Source organism: Pteronotus mesoamericanus, unplaced genomic scaffold (genome assembly GCF_021234165.1).
Source record: "Pteronotus mesoamericanus isolate MK-2021 breed Mesoamerican mustached bat unplaced genomic scaffold, CSHL_Meso_final contig_228, whole genome shotgun sequence".
NCBI classification, from domain to species: Eukaryota; Metazoa; Chordata; class Mammalia; order Chiroptera; family Mormoopidae; genus Pteronotus; species Pteronotus mesoamericanus.
Window position 1 is genome coordinate 44,060 of NW_026555095.1, and position 19,899 is coordinate 63,958.

Consider the following 19,899-nt stretch of genomic DNA (forward strand, 5'->3'; position numbering starts at 1 on the left):
TTTTCCTTTGCTTATGCTGGGTGTTAGTTAATGACAAATGCAGCATTAGTTTTCCACAAGAAAAGAAGAGCACTGTACTTTACATTTTTTGGGAGTGGAGAGCAAAAACCGAGCACAGTGGGCGGCACATGCCCGCGCCGCCGCCGCGCCGCGCTCCTCCCCCACCCCTTCTTACGCGGGCGGGGCGCTGGGCGGTGTAAGAAGGGGTGGGGGAGGAAGGAGGCGGAGGAAGAGTAGGAGGGGGAGGAGGCGTGGGGAAGAGCTAGGCGGCTGCGCAGACGGCGCTCCTCACACAGAGCAGCCCCTGACCCGGGCGAATGCGGGATTGTGCTGCCGCCGTCGCCGTCCGGGCCGAGTGACAAAGGAAGGAAGGAAGGAAGCAAGGAGGAGCCGGCCCCACAGACGCTGACAGGATTCCGGGCCGGGGGCAAAGCGCGGATACTTCCTGAGCGGGCATCAAGCAGAGGCGAGGAGAGCGGCCGCACTGGTGCGGTGGACGGGGGAGGGGGCCCCGAGGGACGGAAGCGGTTGCTGGGTTCCCATGTCCCCGGCGTATGGGGAGCAGTCGAGGAGCCGCTGCTTGGGGTCTGAAGGGAGCTGCCTCCGCCACCGCCGCCGCCATGGCCGCTGGATCCAGCCGCCGCCTGCAACTGCTCCTGGCGCAATGAGGAGCGGAGTCGCCGACACCGCCCGCCTCTGACTGACTCGCGACTCCACTGCCCTCCAGTTCGCCGGGCCCCCGCCGTCAGCCCTCCGGATCCCGCCGCTGCTGGAGCCGCAGCGTTTCCCGTCGCATCTCCGAACCACCCCCCTCCCTTTCCCTCCCTCCTTCCCATCCCCCTTCTTTTCAAGCGTGAGACTCGTGATCCTTCCGCCGCTTCCCTTCTTCATTGACTCGGAAAAAAAATCCCCGAGGAAAATACGATATTGAGAGTACTTATTTTCAATCAAGTATTTACCCCCATTTTGTGTGATATATATATTTTTAGGATTTTCCTCCCTTCCTTTTCGCCCCTCCAAGAAAAGGGAGGGGAAAGAATTGTATTTTTCCCCCCAGCCCCAAATCATCTATATGTTAAATACCCATACTGATCAGTCTTGAAGAAATACATCGCTCGTTTTTTTTTTTTTAATGTCTATACAAAAGGAGTAAAAAGCCAAGAGTACGAAGTCTTCTTCTTTTTCTTGTGGGAGAACTTAATGCTGCATTTGTCATTAACCTAACACCCCAACATAAAACAAAAGGAAGAAAAGGAGGAAGGAAGGAAAAGAGGGTGATTCAGGAAGAGAGTAATCATGTCAGGGCGGCCCAGAACCACCTCCTTTGCGGAGAGCTGCAAGCCAGTGCAGCAGCCTTCAGCTTTTGGCAGCATGAAAGTTAGCAGTGAGTATTGATTTTATTTTACACCTTTTCTCCACTTCACCTTAAAAATCAACCTTAAAATACCAGAGTCTTAAAAATGTTAGACCTCCTGGTATAACTGTTAGAGGTAATGGAAATAGGCAAAAACCTGTCTTCAGTTAAGGATGAGACAGCTCCCTCTTTTCTCCTCCCACATACACCCTCCACCGGTCTCATTAACCTTGAATTGAGAGAATATGATTTTTGTTTGAATGATTTGATTTGAAACTTACTTTCTTATAATTACCTTTCTGTTGGTAGTTTTATTAAGTGCTTGAGTATAAAAATAATGATGTCAGTGTTTACTTGCTTATCCTTTTGGATAAAGAAGACAAGACTTGATTCATAAACCACTGTATGTTTGCTTAGTTTATGCCTTTTGGAATGAGGGATATTTTAGTTAGCTCAGGTCTCAGGGTTATCATAATTTTGTATACTTAATAGAGAGATTGAGTGTTACAGTCTCCTAACATTTCTTTTTTGCTTGTATGACTGACCATACGAAGTATTTGTTCTTAATCCTGAGATGAACTTGCTCAGTGACCAGCGTTCACACTGGGAGGCTAGCATTGATTCCTTTAGAAGGGGCTGGTGGGCGCTGCTGACACCCAGTCACAGCAGTATCTCTATAGGCATTGTTTAAAATTGGATAAGTGGTTTAATATGTTAACTGGGAACCTTCCCGTCTTGACATTACCAGTCTACCACTATATAATGTTTAGTCAAAAGGTTACTTGGAAGTAAGTGAGGTTGGTATTACCATGTTGCCAAATACTGAGTTGGATGTTATTTGTTACTGATTTGTGACTGAAGTTTAATTTTGGGGTGCCATTGCATTCTGTACTTGTTAAATGATCTAGAGCTCAGGGGATCCCTTCTTAGGATAATTAAAATACTCTTGCATTGGTTCCTGTCTCATTCAAATAAAACTATGGATTTAGTTGTGGGAATGTGGATTTATACTTTTCCATCATACGTTTTGCAGAAGGCTGTGTGGCTCTGGATATAGTAGGGATATTTGCGCTGTGTACAGGGTTGTTGCTAGAGTGTACTCTTGTCCCAGATTTGTGCTGAAAAGTCTGTTCTTTAGGTGTTCGGCATACTAAGTATCCAGTGCTCCAGTGTATCTATTTGTAGATCTGTTTATGTGCTATTAATGACAGTATTTAAACATACTTCCAGAACTTGACGTTAAATTTGAAGTTGTATTTTCTTATTCCATGAGAAGGGCGCTTGATGAGGGCAAAGAAAAACAATTTGGTTGCCTAGGAGAACTGAAGAACTGAGGTGTTTTTTTTTTAAGTATATGCTGTTATGTGAAATGTTATATTCTTAAGCAACATAAAATGACTTTAACTCAGGATTTAAATTCATGTTGGCTTTTGGAACTTGCTTGAAACAGGGTAGCCTAAAGTAATTACTGAATGGGAGATTATTTTTGAAAGTTAATTTTGTTTTGGGAGGGTGGGGTGACTAGCTAGTACAGAGTGCAGGGTATGTGAAGAGGGAAGCTGATACATCTTTCAGGGAATGGTCAAACTATCTAAGCATTTCATGGAGTTATTTGAAAGGAATAATTTAAAATTCTGGAGTAATTTTCAGCTATGATGAAGCAAATAGTATAATAGATACTTAAGAACCTCTAGTGGTACTGGAGTATTTGTCTTTTCATCTTGGTAATATAGTTTAAAAACCACTTGAAATCAGTTTTGGTTAATTAATTTATTAGGTCTATTCTAGAGAGTGAAATAAAATAGCTTTTATAATGTTAAACTTTTGACTGTTCTTTTTTCCCTAGGATTTTCTTTCAAAATAACTCCTTATTTTGAAGGAGTTAACTCCTTCCATCATAGTGTGGATGTTAACTCTTGTGAAGTGTATAGGTTAAAATGTAAAATTTTCTATTCCCATATAGGTAAACTTAACATTTAAAAAAAGTTGGGAGTTCAATGCTAAGTGTATTTGACAACCTTGACTTTTAAGGACATTTTAGAAGAAGGGGTAATTGTTAAATATGTTAGAGTTCTGTTGTTCTAAGGGACCCCTGTTCAAAACAGAGATTAGAAATTGTAACCTTTGGCCTCAAAAGCTCATTTAGTTGTAGATGCAATTTATGGGACAAAATATGAATACAATACCAAGATGACTGTAAGATTATGAATACAAATAGAATGCTTTGTTCGGGAGGACAGAGAATAAAAGGGTAAGGTAGATGGTTTGGAGAGGGGAGACTTTCTCCAGATGTGTATTTTAAGACATGTTAAAGGAGGCAGTAACTTCAATTCATAGAGAAGCATCAAGGATTCTTGGTGGGAAGAATGGACAGAGGCACAAAGATGGTGATTTTTGTATAGTAGGGAAATGGTTTTTGTATTTACCAAGCAAATTTTCTCCTGAAAATTAAAGGAGACTAAATAGGAAAATGAGAGATGGAATTTGAGAAATAAAACATCAGCTGATGGAGGGTAGAGGGGACCTGTAAGAGTTTGGTTGAGATTCAAGAGAGATTGGTATTTACTGTAAATGGCTAAACCAAGAGATCTGAAGATGATTTGGGCAAGCCGAGTTGATGGATTAGAGTAGAGCCATTAGAGCCCTTTTGGGGGGATAGTAAGGTGTATTGTGAATCATGAGGTAATATAAAGTAAAATGTGAAAATGGGATGAAAAGAACACATTTGACAGAACGGTGTGAATGGAGAACTGGCAGGACTTTGGATTGGATGGAAGGGGAGTACTTGGGAAGGAGTCAGGAGTTAAAAATAAATTCTGATGTTATTGGTCTGGAAGACTTGACTGCGAATTATATTGTTGATTGTAATAGGGAAGTTGAGAAAGTGCTGAGATGAGAGGTTAGATGAGTTCACTTTTTAAAAATTTAATATACAATAGGTTCCCTTGAAATTCAGCAGATAGCAGTTGGTTACTGGCAACGATATTTAAGTTTTCAGCCTATTAATTGCACAGTTTCTAATTTTTCTACACCTACAAATGTTGGACTTATTTTTGGAAATAGTAAACTAAAGGTTTTCATTTAAATGCTTTCCATTAAATTTCTAAAAAATAAAATAATTTCTTATGTGGATTCAAGAGCTTTGCACTTGAAACCTGGTTATAATATTTCATGGTTGTTTATTTGAAGACCATGAAAATCACTTTTTGCACTAAACTGTGATTTAAAAATTTCAGCTATTTTATATAGCCTTTAATTTTTGGTATAACTTAAAACTTGTTTTTTATACACGTGATTATTCTCAGGTAAACCTTACGTTAAAAATAGTGGTAATAATACCAAGCTTCACTTGGTTTGTGAAGGGTCTAGCAGAAATTTTAAAAGATTTTGTAACAAGTAGTTTTTGACTTTCCTGTTAAGTATTCATCACAAGTTTAAATAGTATATTTGAAATATTTCTTTTTGCTTACTATGGTGAAGCCAGCATTTCTTTTTTGTTTACACCCAGATTCAGGTGTTATTAAATACATGTTAATACCTATACAGTTCCTTCTGTAGAATTACTTGATACTGTACTCAAAATAGAAAAAATAAGGGACTGTTTGGTGATTTTGCCAATAGTTGGTGTTTTTTTTTTAATTACTATTTAATTTAGGAAGAGGGGAAGGGAAGGGAGAAAGAGAGGGAGAGAAACATCAGTGTATGGTTGCCTCTCGCGCACCCCCTACTGGGGGTCTGGCCCGCAACCCAGGTATGTGCCCTGACAGAGAATCAAACCGGTGACCCTTTGGTTCGCAGGCCGGTGCTCAGTCCACTGAGCCACACTAGCTGGGGCTGTCTGGTGGTTTTGGTCAAAATATTAATGATACTGTCTTTGGTTTGCTATTGGTGAAAATTTAGTTAATTGCCTAGTTTTAAATATAACACTTGGAAAGAGGAAAGTAAGTTGAGCATTACTTACTTCCTCATATAAAACTTTTTATAGATTTTTTTTTTTTTAGAGAATGAATAATGGTATTCGTGTTTTATTGTGTATTTAGTCATATGGTGATTAAAATGGAAGAGTAGGTGGCAACTTAGAGCTCCTCTGTTCCAAGGAATCAGAATCTCTTTGTGACATCCAAAAATTAGGTTATTAGAATTTAGCCAGTTTCTAGATTATCCATGTTGACGTGGGAGAGAGTTCATGTGTGAGACTGAAAACTAGAACAGCAAAATTTTCATTTCTTTCCCAGTCAGAGCTTTCCAGAGTTTTTAAAACATTGTGACCTGTATACGAGAATTACATCTTCTCTTGTTGCATGCACCTGTGGAAGACGAAAAAGGAAACCCAGAGACTTACAAATCAATTTATGGCTGATTGGGAATTGCATTTAGAAAAAGAGGTGACATCTTACTTCACTGACATGGGTCAGCTGAAAATTAGTACTTGCACCCTGTGCTTTCTGCCCCTTATTTTGGACTTGAATTACAGGTGTGAGATACTGTTTTGGAGAAGTTTGCAGAGTTTTTTAAGTGTCAGCAGATTCTGAGTTCAGGGGAACTCTTGTTTTTGTGTGTGCTTAACGTATAGAGAAGACTGTGTGTGAAACATGCATGCGCTGACACTGGTGCCACAGTTCCATACTTGTAAATAAGCATTTGTTAGAGTGCTAGTGTGCTTATTTTTTAATAAGACTCATGGGATTGTGAGATAGGGATGATGATGGGCAGGCTGTGAGATTGTGTTATCTTTTATGATGCTCCACCCTACAATGGAGAATGGAGGGGCAGATCACATGGGTGTGACAGGAGTAGATACTAGTAGTAACAGGACCAACCTGATTTCCCGGATATTGTATTGTAATAATAAGAACGTAATCACCATGAATAAATGGATTTGTTGGAATGTTTAGCATCATTTTCTAGCTTTTTTTTTTTTTTCTCCCCAGAGGGTGTGTGAAAAGGGAATCTTTAATGATTTCAAGTTTAGAAGTATTTTCATGGTTCATTGGTTTTAAAGTAGAGGTTACAATCTTTGTTCCTATCTTGAGTCACACAAATCTTTCTGGACTATATAAATGTCTCGAAATTGATTGAATGTGATGTAGAAATGTATATTTATATAAAGATCTGTGTCAATAGAGCAGCAAGGAAAAACTGACAGAGTTAAAGACAATTTGTTTTCCCAAAAGTTTCCTACTATTAAGGTGATATACTAAAGCGATACTATTCTATTTTCTTTATCATTGAGTTGTTATTCTTGCTTTTTAAAAAATGAGTAAATACCCAGCAAATAATGGATATTCAGTAAGTAATGTCAGTATATACTTGTGTCTGTAATGTAGTTGCTCTGGTACAAGTTATAAAGGTAGAACTTTATTGATTTGGAGTCTAGTTTAAAGTTCCCCTTCCCACTTTGCTTATGTTTTTGGGAGAAAGGTTTACTTTCAGAGGGTATGCAAGTTAAAAATTTGTAAATAGTTCAATCTTACGTTTTTGTGTTGAATAGTTTTTTTTAGAAGCGTATCTGTTGGATCGGATTGAAGTAAAATGATGAATTTTTTTGAAACTAATTCTGTCAGACAAGGTTTCCTTTTGTCACCAGGGTACCCTGCCCAGCAATGGCACAGACACAAATCCTTAATGTATTCCCTTATTAACATATTCTAGAGTGGTTAATTTCTTGATTGTCCTTTCAAATTTAATAATAAAGAGTGAACATTTCTGACAAAGGAGTAACTGTTTTCCTAGAAAGTGGTATTTTAGATGATGGAATAACTTTGATGAATTTACAGGTTTAGGACTGGCTAGGCATGCTCTAAGCCAGAGAGGTGGTAGGTACGCAGACAAAAATATTAGTAACATTGGTGCAAAGCAGTGACATTACCATTGCATTTTTGAATTACCATTAACTTTTTAATGTTGAAATCCTTGGCTTAGAAAGCTAAAAATAAATAGGTTACTGTAATAAAAAGTATTAAAGTGTATAAAGTTCATTAATAATAACGTGATTGACATGCAACATGCCTACTGAAAGTTTACTATGTACTAAGTGCTCTGCCAAATACTTCACTTGCAGTATCTCCTTTAATCATTACAACAGTTCTACAAAGTAGCTAATACTGTTAATATTACCCCTGCTTTATAGATGAGGTAAATGAAATTCAGAAAGGTGAAACAGCTTGTCCACAGTTACCTTGCCAGGAAGTTGCTCTGTTAGAATTTAAACGCAGGCATTCTGATTCTAGAGCCCTTGCTCTTTATTCGAATATTATAGAGAATGGATGGCTGTTATCTTAACACTTGGATTCCAGAGATAAGCTAAAATGCCTTTTATTTTTAGGATAGTCTTTCATTGATAATTTAGCAGTGACTGTGTAAGACTTTTCCTTCCAAAATTAGTTTCAGGCTTGCCTGTTAGCAGCTACAGTACTTAAATACTTACAGTTATATTGGAGGGGTGGGGGAACTGTCAATTATTTTAAGATTTAATGGAAAGCTTCTTAAGATGAACATTGAAAATGAAAATATTAGGGCTTATGACAGCACAAAAAGAAAAATAAGTAAAATATGCTTTTGTTTTTTGTTTAATGGTCATTCAGAGCACTGGTTTTTTAAAAAAAAAACTTGAAAAGTAGATTGTTCATAAATTAATCTGGTGTATTTATTTATTTATATTTCCAGGCAATACTAGAATGTGAGTCTACAGATTAGCCATTATTAAGGATTATTTCTCTCCATCTCTTCTTGTAGGGTGTATAGTGTTTTAAGAGTTTTTTCTATTTCTCCTTTTAATAATTGACAGCAAACCTCATGAAAGTTGTGGGGGCCTCCCCCATATATGCACAACCAATGAAGTAGTCACATTAGTCAAGTATCGGACATTTGTTAGGTCTGGAACTGCGAGCCTTTAGGGTGTTTTGTTCTGTTCTGTTTTGTTTTTTTTAAAGAATAATAGCTATGTATCAGTGTGTAATTAGAATTGGGTTATTTGGAATGTCACCTTTTAAGAATCAGGAAATAAACCAAAAGGCTCCTGAGCAGCTGAAATCCCCAAATGGTACATATATTTTGCATATAGTTGGTTTTTAGGCTTTTATTTAAGCTTCTTTTTTAAAACATTTTTTTATTTATTGATTTTAGAGAGAGAGGAAGGGGGGAAAGACACACAGAGAGAAACATTGATTTTGTTGTTCACTTGTCATGTATTCATTGGTTGATTCTTGTGTAGGCCCTGACCAGGGATCAAACCTGCAACTTTGGTGCATTGGAATGACATTCTAATCAACTGAACTACCTGGCCAAGACCTATTTAAACCTCTCTACTATTATTTAACACGTACTTCTAACTCATTAAGTTGGCTAGTTTTCTAAGCTGCCAATTAGAAGGGGATAAGTGGATATTGATGTTAAGTATTATACCTGCTTAAAAAAAATGGGCAGAAAATTCAGGAAAACAGGCATACTGGGATTACTTATTCTAGGCTCACACAACTCTTGGGGAAATCACTCTGATAGTTGTTCAAAATGTTGACTAGAGAAGGTTAATTTATACTAACTTCACTGTCTTAAAAGGGCAGGAATCAGGAAAGATTCTTCTGGATACCTGGGGTTCTGTAATGACTTCTAATCACATCAGACGTTCTCCAAACTTGTTGGTCACTGAAGTGATGTGGAAGACAACTGGGTCATCTCATCTCTGATTGACTAACTGTAGTTGAATTTCAGTGATTTGGATAATGATACTAAAGTCTTCAGTATGCTAGCCCAGAATATTCTCTCCAACTTTCCCTTGTCCATCTGTATTTATTACTCAGTCACAGCATTTTATCTGATTTAAGGTTTGTTATTTTCTTCTGTGGCATATATGGAGTTGCTATTTAGATTTTTACCTGCCCATATTTTCTGATTGTGGAATGCTTGAAGGTACTGCATGGAGTTATTTAGGTTTTCTTATGAATTATGATTAGCTACAGTAGAGAGCAACTTTACCAAATACATATATAGCCTATGTAATCAGAATTGAAAAGGTGGGTATCTTACCTGCTGATCTGAAGTAAAAGGACAGTAATGACAGTTATTTTCTCTCTTTGAGGTCTAAGAAGTTCTTAGGGGTTTAATTGGCTAATCTAACTAAAAAACATTGTGTTTTCAGTATCTTTATGAAGAAGATTAATTATTTTTAAAAAACCTGTCTCCCTCTACTTCCCCTTATTCCTTAAAATCAGTTAATTCATTTAAATTGATTAATGAGTGTTTTCATGACTTGTGTTGAAGTTATTGAGCTGAGTCAAATTACTGCTCTTAGATTTGAGTTTGTAGAGGCAGTACCTAATTGCTTGGAGATACTAAAGTTACGCCTGTCATCAGACTTGATTATATTACCTTTCATTTGCTGTTCTATCAGCATTTCAGAGCTTTGATACTGTATACATTATTTCAACTCTGAAAGGAAAAGGGGCTCTTTGAGTTGGTAGGGTTTCAATTTTAATATATAATCGTGTGTATATATATTTCAATATATCATATTTACATAATTTACATAATATACATAATAGTAATCGCCAAATACCATATTTTGATGCATATAATGCGCTCTTGTGTATAATGCGCTCTTGTGTATAATGCGCACCCACATTTTGTGCTTATTATACACAGGATTATTATACCTATTATTATACCCATTGTATATGATAGTTATACCCATGTATAGTGTGCAGCCTTATTGTCCCCTCAAAAATGTGGGCAAAAAGGTGCGCATTATAGACGGTAAAATACAGTGTTAATTGGATGCTGTATGATAAAGTTACATGCTTATTTATATATGAGGTCTGTCTGAAAAAAGTCCAGCCATTGTTAATATAATGAGAATGGTTTGTGTGATATCCGTGTAACCTGGCAGCTAAGGAGAATGGACAGGAATGCGTATGTGTGAACAGTGACAACTGAGTGAGCTGTTGAGTGTGTGTACGGTGCGGCCATTGCATTCAAAATGGGTGAGTAGAGCAGCAAATCTGCATCAAATTTTGTGTTAAACTTGAACGTTCCTTTTTGGAAACTATTTGGATGATTTAGAAGGCTGCAGTTATGGGCAACTGGTGATTGACTGCTTCATTACAACAATGTGCCTGCTCCTGCATCATGTCTCTTGCAGAGTTGTTTTTTTGTTTTTTTTTGTTTTTTTTTACGAAACATCAAATCACCCAGGTGACTCAGCTCCTCTACAGCCAGATTCGGCACCCCTGTGACTTCTGGCTTTTCCTACAATGAAAATCACCTTTGAAATGGAAAAGACTTCAGACCATTGAAGAGATTCAGGGCAGCTGATGGCAATTGGGAGAACTACGTAAGGTCCCAAGGTGCCTACTTTGAAGGGGACTGAGGCATTGTTGCCCTATGTATAAGGATTCTTTCACCTTGTATCTTTTTCAGTAAATGTCTCCATTTTACATATTACATGGCAGGATACCTTCTGGGCAGGCTTAATATTTTTGCTTTAAGAAATAGAATTTACTCACACTATTCAAAATTTAAGTCATTCAGTAATGTCTTCCATCTGTTCCTGCTCTGTAACTACCAGCTCCCTTTCTTGGAGACAGCCAGCATTCCAAGTTCTTACGTGTATCCTTCCATAGATAATCTGAATGTTCATTGGTTACTTCTAATCTGGAATTATATTTTGTGCATACATCCTTGAAATTGACACTGGCTTTAGCATAAGAATGTTAGAATTAAAACAATATTTAAGTCAATTACTCTAGAAAATTGCTATTGTTTTCATCACTAAATCTAAATGCTTTAGATTATTAAATCCTTATTTTCCTGAATGTGCATTAGATAGGGAGTAAGAATGAAGCTGAGAGGATCTTTTTCATGGCATTAAAGGGAAACAGTTAATAGCCATAACCAGTCAACACTTAGTAGAATATTTAAAATACTTCCCCACTGTGTATTTGAAAAATGATATATAACGTTAAGTAGATATTATATGTGTTTTTGCTGGAAATAGTTATTTTATGGTAAAGAGAAAAACAGGGTAATTTATTTTTTCCTCTTAATTTTCCATTTTTAATGGCATCTTAGATGAAAAAACCTGTTCTCTTGAGAGATCAGAGGCGCAGAGTGCGTCGTGTCAATGAAGCCTGTGCCTTTTACCTCTTTAAGAGCGCACGGTTTCATTCTGCTCATAAGCCAAGCACAAGTACTCCTTAGATGTTTTAAAAAATTTTTATAAAGTAATACATTCATATTATTAAAGGAAATCAAATAGTATACAAAGTCTTTTTATGGAAGCTAGTCTTCTGTCCCCCAGTTTTATTTCTCAGGAGCTGCTTCCTCTAGTAGTTTTTGTCATTTTTAATTAGTATACTTTTTGTCTATTTCTTAAAATTATTTTTAGATATTTATTGTCTTCTCATTATGGTAGATTCTATTTATTGTCATTCTCATTTCCCTCTTGCTATCATGCTAATATAATTATTACTCTTTTTATTTAAGTCATGTAAATTGTAGTTCAAATGATTAATACTCAGTATCTAGATAATAAGCAGTATTCTTAGCAGAAAGAAGTAGTGTACAACGATCATATTTCCTTTTGAAAACTGCTTTATTAAAGTTGCTTTATTAAAAAACAGCTTTAGTTGAGATGTAATTCACATACCTTAAAATACATCCATTTAAAGTTGTGGAGTTCTCTGGTTTTTAGTATATTCACAGAGTTGTGCAACTATTTTAACAATTTAATTTCAGAACATTTTTTATTACTCCTAAAAGAAACCAGTACCCATTAGCAGTCCTTCCCCATATTCCACTTCCTCCTAGTTCTAGGCAATCACTAATCTATACTTTGTCTCTGAATTTTCCTATTCTAGACATTTCCTATTCACTCATATAAATGAAATCATATAATGAGTGATCTTTTGTGACTAGCTTCTTTTACTTCCAATAATATCTTTTAGGTACATTTATGGTATAGCATATATCAGTACTTTATTCTTTTTTATTGTTGAATAATATTTCATTGTATGGAAGTGCCACCATTTGTTTATCCATGCATTAGTTCATGAACATTTGGATTGCAATCTCCTTTTGGCTAGTATGAATAATGAACATTTGTGAACAGGTTTTTGTGTGGACACACTTTCAGATCTTCTGGATATATACCGAGTAGTGGAATTGCTAGCTTGTATGGTAAATCTGTTTAATATTTTAAGGACCTGTCAAACTGTTTCCAAAGTGACAATCATATTTTCATTAATTTTTAATTTTTTAAAAATACTTCATTGTTGCCATTTATATTTTCTTGCACTGTTTGCAATTATCATAACTTTGTGTTTTTTTTTCTTTTCCCCTCAAATTTTATTAGGTAGTCTCTAGATTCTGCCTGACCATCTGTTCTGTTCCTGGAATGTCCTTCCTAGAGTCCCTCGTCCCACTGCTGGGATCTAGCCTGCTTGTTCCCCAGGTCTCGCTGTACAGCTGTCATCTTCTGATTTCTTTCATTGCTCTTTAGTGCCTACTCTCCTATTTCCTAGATCCCTTGTCTTTGTGTCACTGAGTAGTTCTTATCTAACATAATCTCATGATATCAGCCAGCAGTGCCCAGAGCATTAACTGCTTGAAACGTATCTGGAAACCATGTTAGTTGGTTGTTTTTTCTACATTTGCTCCAAAAGGGTAGTTAAGAAACTGATAAACTCTTTTGGTGGGTAGCTCACCTTTTCATTATCTAGACACTGAAGCATAGATGTTTGAGATGTTACCGTATTTGGCCATGTATAATGTGTGCTCTTTGCCTCAATTTTTGAGGGAAAAATAAGAGTGTGCATAATACATGGATAGTACTAATTCCCTATCTAAATAAATGTTTTTATTTCTTTTATTTATGCTTATGCGTTAAAAGTGCAACTCTAGAAAGCAGTGATACCCGTATGCAAAATAATATCCTGGAATACAATAATTGGTTTTGTTTCTAAATATAAATAAGCAAATAATTGAGTTAAAAAATTGAAAGATTTTTTTCCTGAAAGGTTGGGCTAAAAATGTGGGTATGCATTATACATGGCAAAATACAGTCACTATGGTCAAGTAATTACAATGCCAAAATAAAGCAACGGTATGAATCAGGTATAGAAATGTGAACAATATTAACATTAAGCAATTGTTTAAACCTGGTTTGTTTGATAGAAATACAATGCAGGCCACAAATGTGAGTCACATATGTAATTTTAAATTTTCCAGGAGCCACATTAAAAAGAGTAAAAAACCACAGATGAACTTAATTTTAATAATGTATTTTATTTAACCCAGTGTATTCAAAATATTATTCAACATGTAATCATGTTGAAGTTTACTGAGATATTTTACTGTGGTTTTTGTTTTTTTTTTTTTGTACTAAATCTTTACAACCTAGTAGGTATTTTAACACTTAGAGCCCATCTTAATTTGGAGTAACCACATTTTAATACTCAGTAGGCACATGTTGCTAGTAGTTATTGTATTGGACAGTGCAGGTTTAAAATATTGTATTGTCTGTCTAATCATATAGTCTATTTTCAAGCATAGGTGGTTTAAAAACTTCATTGATTTGTGTCATTGCTTTGCTTTGAGTCTTGTCTTCTGTTTATTTTGAATTTTTATACCACATTAAAGGAGGATGAGACATTTATGTTCTTCAGAAAGGTGCTTGCTGTAGGAGGTAATGATTTTACCCTCATATTTTAGCGCAGCTGTTAAAATGTATATTGAAATTCTTATTGGTATGCTGTGAGATGTCATGGTCATGATTGTCCTGGTCCTGATGGAATCTTTCAGTCTATTCTTTGTCATATGTCTCTCCCCTTGCTGTTTCAAAGACATACCAAGCTTTCTTAGTCCCAAATGCAACCTTAGCCAATTCCATGTCTTCCCCTAAGGCGTGAAATTCACTTACATGTAATTCCTATAGTACCCTCTATCCTCCTGTTTCTGGTCGGCCATGTATTCTAGTAAACTTGTCTCTCCCTAGGGAAATATGAATTCCAGTATGACGAAAAAGTATTTTACTTAGCTTTATATTTTTTGCAGTGTATCAGCCTTGTATTTTTTGCAGTGTGGAGCACAGTGCTTTCTGGATTGGGTCATTTAGTTCATATTTGAGTTGAAGGCAATTTGTCATGGCAGTTAAATGAATACATGAATACTATACATTGGTGTTTACATGATATAGAGTTGCTAGGTCACCAGCCTATCACTGATGTTTCTAGGAACCTTTAAGCCTTTTTTTTTTTTAAGATTTTATTTATTTATTTTTAGAGGAGGAGAAAGAGAGGGAGAGAAACATCAATGTGTGGTTGCCTCTCACATGCCCCCTACTGGGAACCTGGCTCACAACCCAGGCATGTGTCCTGACTGGGAATCGAACCTGCGACCCTTTGGTTTGCAGGCCAGAGCTCAGTCCACTGAGCCACACCAACCAGGGTGGAACCTTTAAGTTTTGGTACAAGAAATTACGGAGTTAAAAACCTGGGTTTTTATTTAAACATGAAGGAACAATAATAGGAAAAGGAAAGAGAGAGAGAGATATAGACACTTATTATACAATGTGCTTAGTGACAAGTAGTTCTGAACTCTGGGAGGTATAGCTGAATGAATGAAAGAACTCAAGTACTAGGTTGTACTGGTTGGTAAACATAGTACCTTTGAAACATTTAACCTGTTCAGCTACTACAATATCCCAAAGCCTTCCAGGATTTTATTTGAAGAGTATAGAAGAGAGATTTAGAACAGTGAAACCTGACAAATCAGTTTCTTTACTTTCCCCAAGTAGCTTATCCTGCAAGAGATAATATAAGCAGACACTATTTAAATATGAATATTCCCAGCCTCACCATCATGGGTGTGCTGAAACTTGTATTGTGGGGATTTATGAAAATTTTTAAAGTTTTATTGGACCTCTTTTTGTATTTCTTTAAATTTATAAATCATGTTTATTCTATTACAGTTGTCTTACTTTTTACTCCTTTACCCCCCTCTCCTATCCCACCCCCCACTCCCATAGTCAGTTCCCATTCTGTTGTTCGTGTCCATGGGTCATTCATACATGTTCTTTGTCTAGTCCCTTCCCCTTTCCACCATTGTCCTCTTCCACCCACCCCTGCCTCTGGTCACTTTCAGTCTGCCCCATGTTTCCGTGCCTGTGGCTTATTTTGTTCATTAGTTTATTTTGTTGAATAGAGTCTACTTATAGGTGAGATCATATGATAATTGTCTTTGATCAACTGGCTTATTTCACTTAGCTTAATATTCTCCATTTCGATCCATGTTGTCACAAAAAGTAGGAGTTCTATCTCTCTTTCTTAAATGCAGACTGATTTTTATTTTTTAAATGTCAGAGTTAATTATAAAATACTAAAAAAATTTAAAACCATTATAAAGTCTCAGCAATTAAACCAATATGACACCAGCACAGAAATAATCAAGTAGATCAATGAAATATAATGAGCATTCTAGAGACAAACGTATATATCTGTCTAACAATATAATATATGATTAAGTTGATATTTCAAATCAATGGGTAAAATAAGGCTTATTCAACAAAGAAGGTGCGTAGACCACTATTACTTGAAATAAAACAAATGTAGAGCCCTATTTCACACATTACACAAGAAATATTCAGGTGACTTAAAAATCAATATGTAGAATCAAAGGAGTTTGAGAAGAAAATAGAACTAATATTTTTCATGACCTGAAGTAAAATATTCAACCCCAGAAGCTATAAATATTGACAATATGACTATATTAAACCTTTAACTATATAGTAATATACATATAAAAAAAGTTAAAGGACAAGGAATAGAATAGGAAAGTATTTGCAGCACATCTAAAACATGGTTAATAGGTTTTCGGTGTTTTGTTTGTTTTTTTTTTTTTCAGGGAAAAAATTTCTACAAACCTTTAATCAATAAAATGGATAAAGAATACCGAAAAGTCATGTAAAGCTTTTTAAAAAAAAAAATAATAATAATAGAAATAGGCAAGAAATATACAAACACAGGTTTAGTTTCAACAAATAGTAAAGGAACAATTAAAATAACATCATTGTCACAATGAGATTAATGAGTATTAAAAATATTGGTAATAGCAAGTATTGGCAGCCCTGAAAGGAACTGGGTATTCATAGAAACTTTTTCTTCATCTTAAAGCAGTCCCTTTAGCATATTTTGCAGTGCTGGTTTGGTGGAGGTGTATTCTTTAGCCTTCTTTTGTCTGGGAAACTCCTTATTTCGCTTTCCATTTTAACTGAGAATCTTGGTGGGTAGAGCACTCTTGGTTGCAGGCCTTCGCTTTACATGACTTGGAATATTTCTTGCCATTCCCTTCTGGCTTGCAGTGTTTCTGTCGAGAAGTCAGCAGCTGGCTGTATCAGGGCTCCGTTATATGTTACTACCTCTTGCACCCTTGTTTGCTTCAGGATTCTCTGTTTGTCTTTGATATTTGCCATTTTAATGATGATGTGTCTTGGAGTAGGCCTCATTGGGTTCCTCTTGAATGGGACCCTCTGTGCTTCCTGGACTTGTGTGACTTTTTCTCTCCTCCAATTAGGGAAGTTTTCCATCGTGACTTTTTCAAACAGGTTCTCCATCCCTCCCTCATCTTCTTCTCCTTCTGGTATCCCTATTATACGGATATTATTATGTTTCAGGTTGTCCTGCATTTCCCTAAAGGCCTCTTCATTCTTTTTAAGTCTTTTTTCATTTTCTTGCTCTTTCTGGGAGCTTTTTTCTACCTTGTCCTCCAGCTCTCTGATTTGATGCTCGGCTTCATCTAGCCTGCTTCTGATTCCTTCTCCTGGTTCTTCAATTCAGAAATTGTATTCTTCATTTCCTCTTGTCTCTTATTGATAGTTTCTACGTCCTTTTTCATGCGGATAGAGTTTTGCAGTAAGTTCCTCATAGTTTCCTTGTAGTTTTGGTAATTCTCTCTGAGCTCACTGAGCTCATTGAGCATCCTTAGAACCATTGCTTGGAACTCAATATCTGATGGTTTACTTGCCTCTATTTCATTGAGTTCTCTTTGTGGGGATTCCTCCTTTCCCTTCGAGCGAGGCATATTTCTTGGTCTTCCCATTATTTGTGAGACTCTTCTCTTTTGCTTCTGCTTCTTAAGTTGATCTGTCTTGATTTCCTGACTTTGTGATGTGAACTTCTATGGTAGGAGACTGCTGTTTTTACTTTCTGTGTGTCTCTAGAGAATATTTATTTGATGTACAAATGCATATAAGTATATCAGTTTAAGAGATTTGTCAGAGAGAGTGAGAAATATTAATAAACAATATGGGTCCTCTTGCTAATAATCCAACCTCTTAAAAAGCTATTTAATTTTGCTCTTTCTATTTGATTTGGAGAAGTCATGTTGTCAGGATAATTTGGTTTCTACTGATGAATATGGTATATACTTCTTTGATTACAGTTGTGAGATGTTTGGCTGGTCAAGGGCATGCTTCTTAGACATAGAAGATATTTATTTATTTTTTCTGTTAGTAGCAAATGCTTGCTCTACCCTGCTTGAAATCCAAGAGGAATTACCAAAGAACAAAGCACAGTTTTCTTCAAGTTCAATTGAACATCAGTGGTAACCTTTACTGAGAGACTTTTGAGACCTTAATGTTAATATGTGTATTTACCTCCTGTCAGTTTTTGGAAAACTAAAGAATGGCTGTGCATTTTCAAAGGATAGAGGAAATGTTCTAGTATTATACAGGGTCTGGCACAAATTTTTTTTATTATAAAATCAGAAGCATGTAATTCTGTAACATAACAATATCATACTCAAGCACATTATATGACATTTTAGGTGCAACATTCAAATTAAAACTAAGTTATTACACCCTATATTATTACCCTACCAACACTTAAGCAAGTGTTACTCCTGCTGGACACTGTATTTCTGCTATAGTGGAGAGTGAATACTTAGTAAGAAACAAAGGGTGTATGTGTCATGATTTCTAATACAAGAGCAGGTGGGTCAATTTTGGGGGTCCTTAGACAACAAAGATCCCATAGGCAGAAGATTCTTGTACGGTTGATTCTTGAACAGAGGTTTTGAACAGCATGGGTCCACTTATATGTCGATTTTTCCCCAATAGATACACAGTCATCCCTTTATATCTCTGGTTGTAACATCCATGATACAACCAACCTTGAATCAAGAACCGTTTTTGATCTGTACCTGGGAATATGTGGATGCAGATACCCTACAGTTAGGCGCTGTTCAGTGCCATTTTATATAAGGGTCTTGAGCATCTGTGGCTTTTGGTATTTACATGGAGTCCTGGAACTAGTCCCCCCTCAATACTGAGAGAGAACTATAGTTAAGTTTTTGGGGAGTCAGAAGTTATAGATGGATTTTCTACTGCACAGGGATTGGCGCCCTTAACCTCCTGTTGTTTATGGGTCAGCAGTATATGGCATCAGTATAAATTGTACATCTTGTCAGCCATCAGTATGTATTTGGAAGTAAGATATTGTTTAAAAATGTGGCTTTACTTTATGTCCCAATTTTTAAAAGACATCTTTTTGTATCTCACATATATAAGGTCTGTCCCGGAAAAGCCCAGCCATTATTAATGTAATAAGAACATTTGCATGACGTTGATGTAACCTGGCAGCCAAGGAGATTGGACTGGAATGTGCACATGTGAACAATGACAACTTCACTGTTACTAGTCAGTGGGGGGCAGTAGAGCCATTGAGTGAGGAGGTGTACTGTGTGGCCATTGCATTCAAAATGACAGAGTGAGTAGAGCAACAGATCTGCATCAAATCTTGTGTTAAGCTTGAACATTGCTCTGTGAAAACCATTCACATGATTCAGAAGGCCGCAGCTATGGGTGACTGGTGGTTGGCAGCTTCATCACGACAACACACCTGCTCATGCATGTCTCGTGCAGAGGTTTTTGGTGAAACATCAAGTCGCCCAGGTGACTCAGCCCCACTACAGCCCAGATTTGGTGCCCTGTGACTTCTGGCTTTTCCTAAAACTACAATCACCTTTGAAAGGGAAGAGATGAGATTCAGGAAAATGCAGCGGGGTAGCCGATGCCCATTGAAAGAACTGTATGAGGACCCAAGGTGCCTACTTTGAAGGGGACTGAGGTGTCATTGTCCTATGTACAATGTTTACTGTTTCTTGTATGTTTGATAGATGTCTCCATTTTTAATATTAGATGGCTGGATACCTTCTGGACAGACTTTGTACCTGAGAAACATGAAACCCTGTGTACTTTAAGTTTAGGGAAAAGGTTAAAACTGTTGTAGACCATAGGAGTAAGGGTTGCGGAAGAAGTTAACTAGAAAAAAAGTTTGTGGTCCTGATGGGTATAACCCTGTAATTTAGTCTAGGGCTCTTTTAACTACTTTACTGTCCTAAGGAGAATGTGAACAGTTGTACAAAAACAGAGCCTTGCCACCTCTGGTAACTTGAAGGTACCAGTTTTGAGCCCAGTTACCCATACATCATAGCTTGATTTAAGGCAAGTGTAGGATTTCCTCAGCTTCCATTTTATTAAGTGTAGTCTCTTGTCT

General features: G+C 36.7%; 1 protein-coding gene across 4 annotated transcripts in view; it reads left to right on the forward strand.

Moving 5' to 3' along the window:
• The first annotated feature begins 244 nt into the window (after positions 1-244).
• The window catches only part of GSK3B (glycogen synthase kinase 3 beta), a 202,529-nt gene continuing 182,874 nt past the window's right edge, over positions 245-19,899 (forward strand). For all 4 annotated transcript variants that reach the window (XM_054572302.1, XM_054572303.1, XM_054572304.1 and 1 more), the window contains exon 1: positions 245-1,384. In XM_054572302.1, the coding sequence (XP_054428277.1) occupies positions 1,297-1,384 (88 nt within the window). In that variant the 5' untranslated portion in view covers positions 245-1,296. The remainder of the gene's footprint in view (positions 1,385-19,899) is intronic.